The sequence below is a fragment of the Bos taurus genome, chromosome 6 (assembly GCF_002263795.3).
Source record: "Bos taurus isolate L1 Dominette 01449 registration number 42190680 breed Hereford chromosome 6, ARS-UCD2.0, whole genome shotgun sequence".
Classification (NCBI taxonomy): domain Eukaryota; kingdom Metazoa; phylum Chordata; class Mammalia; order Artiodactyla; family Bovidae; genus Bos; species Bos taurus.
Window position 1 is genome coordinate 83,260,524 of NC_037333.1, and position 14,977 is coordinate 83,275,500.

General features: G+C 37.1%; 1 protein-coding gene across 3 annotated transcripts in view; it reads right to left on the reverse strand.

Annotated features, from left to right (window-relative positions):
* CENPC (centromere protein C) overlaps window positions 1-14,977 on the reverse strand; it is a 94,085-nt gene that overhangs the window by 77,108 nt on the left and 2,000 nt on the right. For 2 of the 3 annotated variants that reach the window (XM_010806157.4, XM_005208030.5), the window contains exons 2-5: window positions 11,358-11,407; window positions 10,159-10,229; window positions 9,211-9,305; window positions 6,057-6,162 (exon numbers count right to left, since the gene is read on the reverse strand). In XM_010806157.4, the coding sequence (XP_010804459.1) occupies window positions 6,057-6,162; window positions 9,211-9,305; window positions 10,159-10,229; window positions 11,358-11,407 (322 nt within the window). 3 annotated transcript variants of the gene reach the window in all.

The following is a 14,977-nucleotide window of genomic DNA, read 5'->3' on the forward strand; positions in this document are numbered from 1 at the left end:
GATAGGTATCGCATTCAATCTGTAGATTGCATTTGGTAATATAATCATTTTCACAATATTGATTCTTCCTACCCAGGAACATGGAGTATCTCTCTGTTTATGTCATCTGATTTCTTCATCTGTGTCTTAAAATTTTCTGTAAACAGTTCTTTTGTCTCCATGCTGCTGCTAAGTCGCTTCAGTCATGTCTGACTCTGTGCGACCCCATAGATGGCAGCCCACCAGGCTTCCCCGTCCCTGGGATTCTCCAGGCAAGAACACTGGAATGGGTTGCCATTTCCGTCTCCAATGCATGAAAGTGAAAAGTGAAAGTGAAGTCTCTCAGTGGTGTCTGACCCTCAACGACCCCATGCACTGCAGCCTTCCAGGCGCCTCCATCCATGGGATTTTCCAGGCAAGAGTACTGGAATGGGGTGCCACTGCCTTCTCCATTAGGTAGGTTTATTCCTGGATATTTTCTTCTTTTTGTTGAATGGTGAAAGGGATTTATTCCTTAGTTTCTGAGATTGTTCATTATTAGTATATAGGAATGCAAGTGATTTCTGTGTATTGATTTTGTATCCCACAATTTTGCTGAATTCACTGATTAGCTCTAGTAATTTTCTGACAGTATTTTTAGGGTTTTCTGTGTATAGAGTCATGTCGTCTACAAACAGTAGGAGCTTTACTTCTTTTCCGACCTGGACTCCTTTTATTTCTTTTTCTTCTGATTGCCATAGCTATGACTTCCAAAACTATGTTGAAAAACAGTGATGAGAGTGGACACCCTTGTTTTATTCCTGATCATAGAAGGAATGCTTTCAGTTTCTCACCACTGAGAATAATGTTAGCTGTGGGCTTATCATATATAGCCTTTACTGTGTTGAGGTATTCAGATGCAGAGTTTCAAAGAATAGCAAGGAGAGATAAGAAAGCCTTTCTCAGCGATCAATGCAAAGAAATAGAGGAAAACAACAGAATGGGAAAGACTAGAGATCTCTTCAAGAAAACTAGAGATACCAAGGGAGCATTTCATGCAAAGATGGGCTCGATAAAGGACAGAAATGGTATGGACCTAACAGAAGCAGAAGATATTAAAAAGAGGTGGCAAGAATACACAGAAGAACTGTACAAAAAAGAGCTTCACAACCAAGATAATCACGATGGTATGATCACTCACCTAGAGCCAGACATGCTGGAATGTGAAGTCAAGTGGCCTTAGAAAGCATCACTACGAACAAAGCTAGTGAAGGTGATGGAATTCCAGTTGAGCTATTTCAAATCCTGAAAGATGATGCTATGAAAGTGCTGCACTCAATAAGCCAGCAAACTGGAAAACTCGGCAGTGGCCACTCGACTAGAAATGGTCAGTTTTCATTCCAATCCCAAAGAAAGGCAATGCCAAAGAATGCTCAAACTACCGCACAATTGCACTCATCTCACACGCTAGTAAAGTTATGCTCAAAATTCTTCAAGCCAGGCTTCAGCAATATGTGAACTGTGAACTTCCAGATGTTCAAGCTGGTTTTAGAAAAGGCAGAGGAACCAGAGATGAAATTGCCAACATCTGCTGGATCATCAAAAAAGCAAGAGAGTTCCAGAAAAACATCTATTTCTGCTTTATTGACTATGCCAAAGCCTTTGACTGTGTGGATCACAATAAACTGTGGAAAATTCTGAAAGAGATAGGAATACCAGACCACCTGACCTGCCTCTTGAGAAACCTATATGCAGGTCAGGAAGCAACAGTTAGAACTGGACATGCAACAACAGACTGGTTCCAAATTGGGAAAGGAGTACGTCAAGGCTGTATATTGTCACCCTGCTTATTTAACTTCTATGCAGAGTACATAATGAGAAACGCTGGACTGGAAGAAGCATAAGCTGGAATCAAGATTGCCAGGAGAAATATCAATAACCTCAGATATGCAGATGATACCACCCTTATGGCAGAAAGTGAAGAGGAACTAAAAAGCCTCGTGATGAAGGTGAAAGAGGAGAGTGAAAAAGTTTGCTTAAAGCTCAACATTCAGAAAACGAAGATCATGGCATTGGGTCCCATCACTTCATGGCAAATAGATGGGGAAACAGTGGAAACAGTGTCAGACTTTATTTTTGGGGGCTCCAAAATCACTGCAGATGGTGACTGCAGCCATGAGATTAAAAGACGCTTACTCCTTGGAAGGAAAGTTATGACCAACCTAGACAGCATATTCAAAAGCAGAGACATTACTTTGCCAACAAAGGTCCGTCCAGTCAAAGCTATGGTTTTTCCTGTGGTCATGTATGGATGTGAGAGTTGTACTGTGAAGAAAGCTGAGCGCCAAAGAATTGATGCTTTTGAACTGTGGTGTTGGAGAAGACTCTTGAGAGTTCCTTGGACTGCAAGGAGATCCAACCAGTCCATTCTGAAGGCTATCAGCCCTGGGATTTCTTTGGAAGGAATGATGCTAAAGCTGAAACTGCAGTTCTTTGGCCACCTCATGAGAAGAACTGACTCATTGGAAAAGACTCTGATGCTCGGAGGGACTGGGAGCAGGAAAAGAAGGGGACGACAGAGGATGAGATGGCTGGATGGCATCACTGACTCGATGGACGTGAGTCTCAGTGAACTCCGGGAGTAGGTGATGGAAAAGGAGGCCTGGCATGCTGCTATTCATGGAGTCGCAAAAAATCAGACACAACTGAGCGACTGAACTGAACTGAACTGATACTGAGGGAGGTTCCTTCTATGCCCATTTTTTGAAGAGTTTTAATCATAAATGTGTGATGAATTCTGTCGTAGGCTTTTTCTGCATCTATTGAGAGGATCATGTGGTTTTTTCTTTCAATTTGTTAATACAGTGTATCACATTGATTGATTTGCATATAATGAAGAATCTTTGTATCCCTGGAATAATCCAACTTAATCATTGTATATGAGCTTTTTAATGTGTTGTTGAATTCTGTTTGCTAGAATTTGTTGAGGATTCTTGCATCTATGTTCATCAGTGATACTAGCTTGAAGGACATAAATATAAGATACATGTTTGTATATAGAAAAGCTAAATGATACAAAAATAAGACTTTTCACAAAATGCCCATACAAATCAATCCAACCTCAGTGAAAACCATAATAAAATTTTACTGGAAACAATAAAGTTCATAGAAAGTAAAAACTTCTAAGTGGCAGAATAGTGACTATAAACACCTTTATATTACCATATTGCTATAAAAATACTATTAGTTAAACAGTATTGTATTGACATTAAGAATAAACAAGTGGACCAAAATTCAAAAGTACATTGAGGGACCTCCCTGGTGGTATAGTGGATAAGAATCCATCTGCCAATGCAGGAGACACATCCACATGCCGTGGAGCAATTAAGCCAGTGCACCACAGTTACTGAGTGTGAGTACTGCAATTACTGAAGCCCTGGAGCCCTAGAGCCTGTGCCCTGCAACAACAGAAGACACTGCAAGGAGCAGTGTGCACACCACAATGAAGAGTAGCCCCCACTCACTGCAACTAAAGAAAGCATGCAGCCAGTAATGAAGACCCAGCACAGCCAAAAATAAATAAACAAAAAATATTTTTTTAAAGCTTATTGAATGATATATGATAAAAGTAGCCCACTGAGACGAGAATGGATCAAGTAACTAATGAACGCACCTAACACAAATGACCATCATGAAGAAAGTATTTAATAAAATTATAACATTATGTCACATTATATACCAAAACACATTCCAGATGGATTAAAAGTTTAAATTAAAAAGAAAGATGCTAAGATGAAAATCTAAGTATTATATATACTTTCAGGATAAAACAAATCTTTTAGCCAAAACAGGAAACGGAAAAAAGAAATCCAACATTTGACAAGTCAAATAAAAAATGTTACCTATCATATAAGATACTATAACCAAAATCTGTAATAGTTAAGGGATCATTTGGAAAAATACCTGTCACACATATTACAGACTTTTAATTACATATATTCAATTTAAAGACTTCTCATAAACCAGAAGAAACAAATGGGCAAAGCATATGGACACATAACTAAGATAAAAAGAAATTCAAATAGCCAGTAAACTTATAAAAAGGTGTTCAAACTCAGTGGTAATCACAGAAATACACTAAGGTAACAGATTACTTAATACTGATCAAACTAGCAAAAAAGTAGAATAAAAATCTATCAGGTGAAAGGTACATTCTTACATTGCTGGTAAAAAGTAAACTGTGAAAGTCTCTTTCTCAAGTGTGCATACACATGCACACATAAACACACACATTTATATATGCATTCATTAAGGAGCATCAATGAACATATGGAAGGATTCAAAGTTACCTCAGGAGGATGAGGGAAATAAGGATTAGTAGCTTTTTCTTTTAAATCTTTGACTCTTACCTCAAATGAAGCACTTTTCTAACTTGAAAAATATAAATAAAACTTTAAAAAGCAGCACCACATATAACTGACTAAAAGAAATAGAACAAAAGGAGAAGAAAGAAAAAGAATACTGACCACACATAGTCAAACAGCAAATCATTATGCTGTATTCCTGAAACTAATACTATATAAATTATACCTCAGTTTTAAAAATATGCTCAAGAAGTCTGTGGAGAAGCCCACATGGGAGAAAAGAAAGTAAGGCTTCCTGCCAGCAACCAGCCCCACATGAGTGAGTCATCTTGGAAATAAATCCTTAGCTCCAGGCAAGTCTTCAGATGACTGCAATCCTGGCCAACATCTTGACTACAACCTCATGCCAGTACCATCTAACTAAGCTGCTTCTGAATTCCAGACCCACAGAAACTGTGTAGACAATAAATGTTAAAAGAAAAGAAGAAGACAAAAAGGAAAGGAAAGGGCAAAGAGAAATCTATTTGAAAACTCTTAAAGCTGTGGTCCCTATAATAATTCTTACTTAACGTCTCTTGCCACATTCCTAGTAAACAGTGTTCCTACAACTAAAACAAAGACAATAATCAGATAAAACCATTGTTCTGCAAATCAAAACAACGATGTACCTACCAACTCACACCAGTCAGAATGACCATCATTAAAAAATCTACAAATAATTAATGCTAGAGGGGGTGCACAGAAAAGGGAACTCTCTTACACTGTTGGTGGGAATGTAAACTGGTGTAGCCACTACGGAACACAGTACAATTTCCTCAAAAAATTAAAAATAGAAGTGCCACATGATCCAGCAATCCCACTCTTGAGCATATACCCAGACAAAACAATAATTCAAAAAGATAATGGGCCCTTATGTTCATAGTAACACTATTTACAACTACCAAGACATGGAAACAACCTAAATATCTATCGACAGATGAAGGGATAAAGACGAGGTGGTGTATATGTGTGTAACATATACACACGCCCACAGGCACGCGCGCATGCACATGTGCATGTGCACTAGAATATCACTCAGCCATTACAAAGAACAAAATAATTCCATTTGCAGTAAATGGACGGACCTAGAGATTAAGGTCCATCTTAGCGAAGTAAATCAGAAATAGACAAATACTATGTGATATCACTATACATGGGATTTAAAACATGACATAAATTAATATATCTATGAAACAGAAACAGACTCAGACAGAACAGATTTGCAGTTGCCAAGGGGGAGGGAGGTTGGGAAGGGAAGGATAGGGAGCTTGGGATTAGCAGACACAAACTATTGTATACAGGATGGATAAATAACAGGGTCTTACTGTAGAGCACAAGGAACTATCCTGTCTATTCTATGATAAATAGAAAAGAATATTAAAAAGAATATATGTACATATACATGTATAACTGAGTCACTTTGCTTTGGCAGAAATTAAACACAACATTGTAAATCAACTATATTTCAATAAAAATTTTAAAACTTATTCATGTTAAACACACACACACACACATACACACACACATACCAACAATGGACTTGAGAGAGACTCAAAAACAACTTCATTTATTTCACAATTCTATCTAGGCTGACCCAGACCTTGTCCCACCAAGACAACATATGTGCTTGACCTTAAGCATTTTTACCTTTTAACATATACCGAGGCAAATATTACCCATGGGGAGGCTACCAACCTGATTTGCTGACAGCTTCATTTGGTTCTACAGTTAACTGAAGAGGGACTTCTTTCTTCCGTGAAGAAACTGGACCTGACTTTGGATGTGATTTCTGGCTCTGAGTCTAAAAGAGATACAGCATTAGATCTACTCTATTTAATTACCAATTTTGATTAAACATATGTTTTTAAATTGAAAAAAAAATTGCAAAACATGAAACGAGCTGGTAAAGTTGCATACTTAAATAACACTGTAGAAACCAAATTCATATAACCTACCATAGAAACAATGCTGCTACTGCTGCTGCTAAGTCACTTCAGTCATGTCCGACTGTACAACCCCATAGATGGCAGCCCACCAGGCTCCTCTGTCCCTGGGATTCTCCAGGCAAGAACACTGGAGTGGGTTGCCATTTCCTTCTCCAGTGCGTGAAAGTGAAAAGTGAAAGTGAAGTCGCTCAGTCCTGGCCGACTCCTAGAGACCCCATGGACTGCAGCCTACCAGGCTCCTCCGTCCATGGGATTTTCCAGGCAAGAGTACTGGAGTGGGGTGCCATTGCCTTCTCCATAGAAACAATGAATAGCTTTTAAAAACCTAAAGAAGATTAGATAAATAAATTGCTATATAGGCATTTAACATCACAAATACAAGAGAAATGAATAAAGTACAGCAATATGAATGATTATGTTAAACAAACAAACAAAAGCAAGGTGCAGAAGACTGTGAGATCAGAGACATGAAGATCAGAAACTGAAGGTAAGAGTAATACACTGAAAATAGAGACATTAAGTAGAAGTATTCAAAATGCATCTTCCTCCTTGTCCCCACTAGGCTGAGAACACTCATTGTTAAAATCAGACACCCAAGCAGGAGAGATTTCTTTGTCAGAAAAACTTATCAAGTCAAGACAAGAAAGCCTGCAGATATTAACAAGAAGCTTTTCACAATGACATGGCCATACAGATCACACTGCAGCGAAATCTAACAATGTACAACTCTTAAGTATGCAGAGTTTCCAATTACCATTTTAGTTTTACACTCCTAACAGTGAGGAGCCCAATAAGGATCACTGGAATATATGACAAAGGTTCTAGTGTGAGCATTTGACTCAGATGGTAAAGAATCTGCCTGCAATGCAGGAGACCCAAGTTCAATCCCTGAGTCAGGAAGATCCCCTAAAGAAGAGAATGGCTACCCACTCCAGTATTCTGGGCTACCCACTCCTGACCTTGTCCCATCAAGACAACATATGTGCTACCTTAAGCAAGTTTACCTTTTAAAATATACCGAAGCAAATATTACCCATGGACAGAAGAGTCTGGCGGGATACAGTCCATGGAGTCGTGAAGAAAAGGACCAAACTGAGCGACCAGCACACACAATGGATAATGTTAAATTAAAATTCTCTCTCCAAACTAGGGCTTATCAGGTGGTACAGTGGTAAAGAACCCACCTGCCAATGCAGAAGATGCAGGTTTGATCTTTGGTCCGGAAAGATCCCCTGGAGAAGGAAATGGCAACCCACCCCAGTATTCTTGCCAGAAGAACCATGGACAAAGGAGCATGGCAGGCTACAGTCCACGGGGTCGCAAAGTGTCAGACATGACTTAGTGACTGAACAACAACAAAGTTATCCATTTGGGGAACCTCCAGGATTCCAATATGTCATGCCATCCCTGCACACGTGTCAAAAGCTCTGCTTTCCCTCAGTGGACTCACTCTGTTTGGGCCAACCTAAAATCTTCAGCTTTTGCCCCAAATCAGCAAATACTCTCAGGGAAGAAAATGACTAACAATCATCAACTCCTATTCTAAGGATTTCACTTTCTTTTTTAGTTCATCTAGTCCTTGTGCTTCCACAACTCCCATGTCTCTAAAAAACATGAGGTTTTTTTGCATTTCATTCTTTTTTTAAACTAGCTGTTGCAGCAGAAGCATTGACCTACTGCAATCTGTTACATCCTACCTGAAAGTAGAACCTCTACCCCTGATATCAAAGCCCCACAAGAACATTTTAAGAAAAGAAAAAGAAAATATTGTTCATGAACACAGATGCAATCGTCTTAAAATATTAGCAAACCAAATCAGAACAAGTTAATACTTCATGACCAAGCCAAGACTATCCCAGGAAACTTAGTTGATTTAACTGTCAAAAATTAATATAATTTATCACATTAAAAAAAGTCTCTCAATTATGACAACAGTGGATGTCTTCATTCCTTGGAACCAAAAGGCTATATGTGGTTAATTATTTGCTTATACAAGTTTCTAGTGAATGTTATTTCTAGCATTACAGGTATTCCTCTCAGATACTGCAAATTCAGTTTCAGACCACCCCAATAAAGCAAGTACTACAATAAAGCAAGGCACATGAATTTTTTATTTCCCAGTGTATATAAAAACTGTTTCCACTAAACTGTAGTACACTAAGTGTGCAATAGCATTATGTCTAAAAAAATCTGCATACTTTAATTTAAAAATATTTATTGCTAAAAAATGTTAACCATTATCTGAGCCTTCTAGAAGTCATAATTTTTTTGCAATAGTAACTTCAAAGATCTCTGATCATGGATCATGACAAATATAATAATCATAAAAATGTTTGAAATATAGTGAGAATTACCAAAACATGACATAGAGACATGAAGCAAACAAATGCTGTCAGAAAAAAGAGCGCTGACAGACTTGCTTGACAGAGGGTTGCCACAAACCTTCAATTTGTAAAAAATGCACTATCTGTGAAGGGCAACAGGCAAAGCACAATATACAATGTATGTCTATATACAATTTTCCTCTTCAATTACTATTGTGCTTTTGAATAATTTGTCCTCGATCATTAGCTTCAAAATCTCTATTTCAAAGGTGGCTATTTTGTAGAGTTAGGTCAACATATCCTCTTAAGATATATAACCAATAAAAGACTGATTTCCCTGTTTAGCAATAAACTGCCTTCAGTCAGAGTGAAAAATAATTGTGTTATAATTTGATGATTCTAATTCCCAGACCTCCAATTTCAACCACAGGACCAAAATTTTCATAAAATATCTCTAAATTTCATGTAAACTCAATGGAAATATAGGATTCCTTCTAAAGAATAACATTTACAAACAACTAAAATGTATCTAATTTTGTGTATTGAGCTTTACTCATTAAGCTCTCCTTTTTGACTTACCTCTTTGCTTGATGACTGAATACAAATGTCTTTTGTTTTAGGTGTTGAATAAAGCACTGATTTTGTGGCATTTTTGCTAAAATCATTGGCAAGACCTAAAAAGTCAAAAAAAAATTTAAATGTATAAAAATTTTTGGTTACAATTAAAAGAAGCCCTATATGACACATGAAGAATTCTTTTGATTCTTTTAAGCACAATTAATTTAACTGAAGTACAGACATCAACTCAATATTCAAATGTACCTAGAAGGCATTAGGAACTGAAAAAGACAGAAAAGATTCCTGAAGAAGTATGTGCCAATTCATCTTTCAGAACTTAACAAGAGATACTTTTCCACTATGTGTGTTTTTCTTTGGTTGGCTTTTTTTGTTTTGCTTTGTTTGTTTTGGTTGGCTTTTATTCCAATTCCTTCTGATATTAATCAGCACTTAGAAAAGTTTCCTAAAAGAAAACCTGCCATAATATATCTTTTCTTTAGGAAGGGGTGCAAATCACCAAATGTTATTACAAGCTCTTTAGAGATCTCAAGAATTCTGCACATTTATTTCCATTAATAAGATACTTCCTCTAGTGTATGATAATTATTTATAGAATTCCAGACTATAGGAATCTAGTGTGAACTAAAGGGAATAACAAATTATTCTCATTTTTGCCAGTATTATCTTCAGTATGGAGAAGGAAATGGCAACCCACTCCAGTATTCCTGCTGGGAAAACCCCATGGATGGAGGAGCCTGGCGGGCTATAGGCCATGGGGTTGCAAACAGTTGGATATGACTGAACAACTAACACACATCTTCAGTATACCAGAAGGTATATGAAGGACTGAACATGTACTCAAAATTCCTGGGAAAATATATACTGAAATGCTGGAACATATTTGCTGAATTTGATGTCAATGGACAAATTTATATTTCAGCCATCCCAATCCACAAAGTGAAACCTTACTTTTTTCTTCAAAACAGTCTATTAAGACTTCCAGTATATTCTGGCCTTGCTCTGTATTAATGTCAGGTACCCTAGTAAGAAACAAAGAAGGGAAAATGTTAATGTATCATTTCTAAAAGGTATTTGCTAATTATTAATATCTATCTTAAAAATTCCATATCTCCTTATTACAAAATGCTAATTTTTACTTAATGAGAAAAATATCACCATTAAAATCTGAGGATAAAACAAGTATTTGAGAGACCAAGAGTTCTCAAAAAGTATATGAAGCAGTATGTTATTGTCTACATTAACAATTATATTCCCTGATTGAATAGCCATATCTAAAGCTGTTTTAGACTACTGCTGTACCTAAAAAAGAACATAAAACTTTTTTGAACAAATTCAATCATTCTTGAAATGCTTCTTTAATACTCTATAGTCACAAGTCCTAACAGCTCCAAGTAACACAGTCTTCCTTATATTTCAAATGCACTTTTGATTCAATACCCTTAATCTTAAGAACGAATGAATCAATATAATTTTTAATTAAAAATTATATTGATATAATTTTAGATTCACATGCAGTTGTAAAAATAATATAAAAGAGATCCCTTGTTCACTTTATCCAGTTTAACATTTCACATAATAATACAATATATTATCAAAACCACGATATAGATATGGACAAAATCACCAATTTTATTCAGATTTTTCCAGTTCTACATGTACTTATTTGCATGTTTATGTTTGTGTATGTACTTAGTTCTATGCAATTTATCATATTTGAAGATTCAGTTATGACCACAATAGTCAAGGTACTGAACAGTTCCGTCACCACAAAGATCCTTCTATTGCCCTTTAGGATCACACCCACCTTTTCTTTTTCTTAGCCCCACAGAATAAACTGCATCTTTCTGTTAGTACCATTCAAAGTCTAGAGAGCTTTATCCATAGCTGTCATTTAGTCAGAACTGAAACTGCCTCTTCCTGATCCATCACTCATCGGGCGAATTTCTTTTATGACTGCCATTTAGCCAATGCACTGTTTGCACTAATATTTCTCTGTTAATATAAAATAACTAAGATGACTATACTTAACCAATGAGCATATAAATCTTTATTTTAGTCAGAGGTAATAGTTTTTCCTTTCTGCATTTAAAAATTCCACTTTCTAAAGATGGGAATAAAAATCATCTTAAAAGCTTAAGTATACAGACCACCTGGAAGGTCGGCAAAATCTTCTTCTATAGTCATTTTTGAGATGATCCTGAAAGAAAAGTAAATCGTCAGTTTGGTGAAAAGTTAAGTTCTTCATTTATTCATTCAGCAAGTATTTGCTGATTGCCTACTATAATACTGTAAAGAGGAATTCTTCTGGATCAAGTGATAAACAACTTGGCTCACATCCACTGTTTTCAAACCTTTTTTATATTATTTCCTTACCCTGGATTTTTTTCATCGTCTTCTTCCTCTTGCTACTCCTCCATCTCCCCCTACACCTCTTCCATCATCAAAATCATACTATCTGCGCTTCCAGTAACTCAAGTTAGTCCATCAACAGTATCTACTTATTTTCTTTCCTTGTAGATCAATCCCTCTAAATAATAGTAAAGAATAGACTGGGATAAAATGACAATGAAAAAGAGAATTCAGAGGACCATCTGCCAACAAATACATATAACAAATTTCTGAAAGATGGAAACAAATGAAACATGATAATTGATGAAACAGAATAAAAGAAGAAACAGCCTAAAGTAAGCTCAGAGGATACTGTCCTGGATGAGGAGTGAATGACCAACATAATGAAAATGCAAGAAGATTCATACCTAGGAAACCAAGAGGGAAATATCAGAAAAACTGAGGATTAAAAAGTGCTAGAATGTCTCCAAATGAGAAATTAGGTAACCCCAACAAAGAAGAGGGGTTTCTCACATGGTGCTAGTGGTAAAGAACCTGCCTGCCAATACAGGAGACATAAGAAATGCAGGTTCAATCCCAGAGTTGGAAAGATCCCCTAGAGAAGGGCATGGCAACCCACTCCAATATTCTTGCCTGGAAAATTCCATGGACAGAGAAGCCTGGCGGGCTACAGTCCATAAGGTCACAAAGGGTCAGACATGACTGAAATGACTTAGCAACAGAGAAGAAGCCCCTATCAATGGAAACGATTGGAAAAAATAAAACACATGGACATGTTGAAACTGGAAGTGGAAAACATATTTGTGATAATCTGGGTCCTATCTTTTAAGTATAAAATCTATAAAGTTAACTTTTCAAGTTGAAAATTGGGTAGTAATAAGATAAACAGTATGCTTTTAAAAATAAATAAATTATTATCAATATAAAATGTTCAGTAAGCTGTACTACTCCTTGGCCCAATGGGATATAAATAATCCCACTTCATGTGAACACTCTCTATACCCCACTCATGCTCTGACATTCTGACTTTCCTAATACTCTTACACACAACTCTAGGCCACTGTAGTTTCTACTCACAGGGACTGCTACCTTGCCTTTTGAATTGAATTATTCACAAAGATGAAGACATCTCTTAAGAGTTTAAGAAACCTGAGAGCAGAGACTTTGTCTTAAGCTAGCTTATATTCTTCCCAGAGCTTTGCCAGTGTTGTATACCACAAAAACATGTTATCTTTTTGACATGTTAAATAAATAAGACTAAAATTTATAAGATAAAAGTGTTTTTCTTTAAAGAAAATTAGTGTTTCACATAGCCTATTAATTTCAGGAAGTACCTAAGGAGCAAAAGATTAAATCTATTTTACAGATAGCAAACTAAGGAACAAAGACATCTAACGAGTCTGCATTTTATCACAAGATAGAAAATTAATGCAAGCACTTAGGTCTCTCATCAGCACTCAACATTCTGAAACACTTGAGCAAATCCTTGATAATTAATGTTAGTTAACTCCCTTCCAAGGTCTAATTTTAAAGTCATTCTTCTAATTTAACACAATAAAATGAAAAAGTCGTATTTTCACATTGAATGTCTGAACATTAAATTAACACCTGTAAAGTACTCTGTTCCTCTTTTAAACAGAAAAAATTTAAGGCTAAGACAACACATTCCTTCAGCAAATATGAATCAAGCACCTACTAGAGGGCCAAATGCTATTTTGGCACAGTAGAAAACAAGACAGACAAAGTCTTTTAATTTTAAATTAAAAGAATACAAAAATTATTAATTTTCAAACACACTCAAAAACTTTCAATTTCAACTCATCGTCATTCAATTTCAGATTCTTTCATTCACTATGAGATTATGTTTCTCAAAGAAAATAATATACATCACAGCTGCTGCTGCTGCTAAGTCGCTTCAGTCGTGTCCGACTCTGTGTGACCCCATAGACGGCAGCCCACCAGGCTCCCCTGTCCCTGGGATTCTCCAGGCAAGAACACTGGAGTGGGTTGCCATTTCCTTCTCCAATGCATGAAAGTGAAAAGTGAAAGTGAAGCCGTTCAGTCGTGTCCGACTCTTCACGACCCCATGGACTGAAGCCTACCAGGCTCCTCCACCCATGGGATTTTCCAGGCAAGAGTACTGGAGTGGGGTGCCATTGCCTTCTCTGATACATTACAGCAGAGTTTCTCAAATCTAGCATTGATGACATTTTGGGCTGAATGACTCATGAGGGTCTATCCCGTGCATTTGTAGGATACTTGCAGCATCCCGGGCCTCCACCCACTGGATGCACTTATACCCACCATCCACACATTTTCAAGACAACCAGAAATTTTCCCAGGCAACACCGAACACCTCCTGCAGGGCAAAATTACACCCAGTCTGAAATCACTAAAGTACAGGAATGACTGAGGATAATCTCTCAACTCCTTTCTCCCTTTGTCTTTTATATGAGTTATGATGCAAAGTCAGATATTAGAACTAAAAGGGTCAAAACAATTCTGACTTTGGGGGGACTTTCCCAGTAGTCCAGTGATTATGACTTTGGGCTTCCAATGCAGAGGTCGGGTAGTGGATTCAATCCCTTGTCAAGGAACTAAGATCCCACATGCCACATGGCACAGCCAAGCGGTGGAAGTGGAGTGAACTGTGGGAATTTGCTCCCAGCCAAATCTCAACAAACTTTCATGATCAAGTGATTCCTGGACAAGAAACAAAAGTAGAAAATCGTCCCATTCCCCAGTGGATTTGAATAAAAACTGGTAATAAAATCAAGTGCAAACACAAAAGATGACACTGGAGAAGAACCAAACTGGATCTATAAGGCATCCTCCGATCAAAAGAATAAGACACAGCAAACTGAACCAGCAGCTGCTCTTTCAGTTTCAGTGTTGTCTCTCTCCTCCTTAATCTGAGAAGCCAAGTGCAGTCAATGGGGGGGACCATTACAAAGAGAAGTAAAGAGAACTTTGAAAGGAGACACAAGGGCAATGTTTACTGAAGACTGACAGGAAAAGCAGGCAGCAGGAAAAGCAGTCAATGTGAGAACTAAGACAAGCTTCAACCAGTCTAAGCTTTCCATATTCTGAAGGGCATCATCCTAAAACTAGGAGAAATTTGTAAGGTGAGATCACAGTGAGAAAAGAGGTTGTTTATTAATAATATCATTGGTATTATTATTGATCATAGATTTTAAACACATGCCAACATCAATATAAATAAAACACTGATCATGGTTTTTAAAAAAGAGAGAAAGAATGAGAAGATAAGCCATAGACCAGGAGAAAATATTTGCAAAAGGCACACCTGATAAGGGCTGCTATCCAAAACATACAAAGAACACTTAAAATGCAATAAAAAGAAGGGACTCCCCTGGAGGTCCAGTGGTTAAGGCTCCAGTTTCCAATGCAGAAGGTG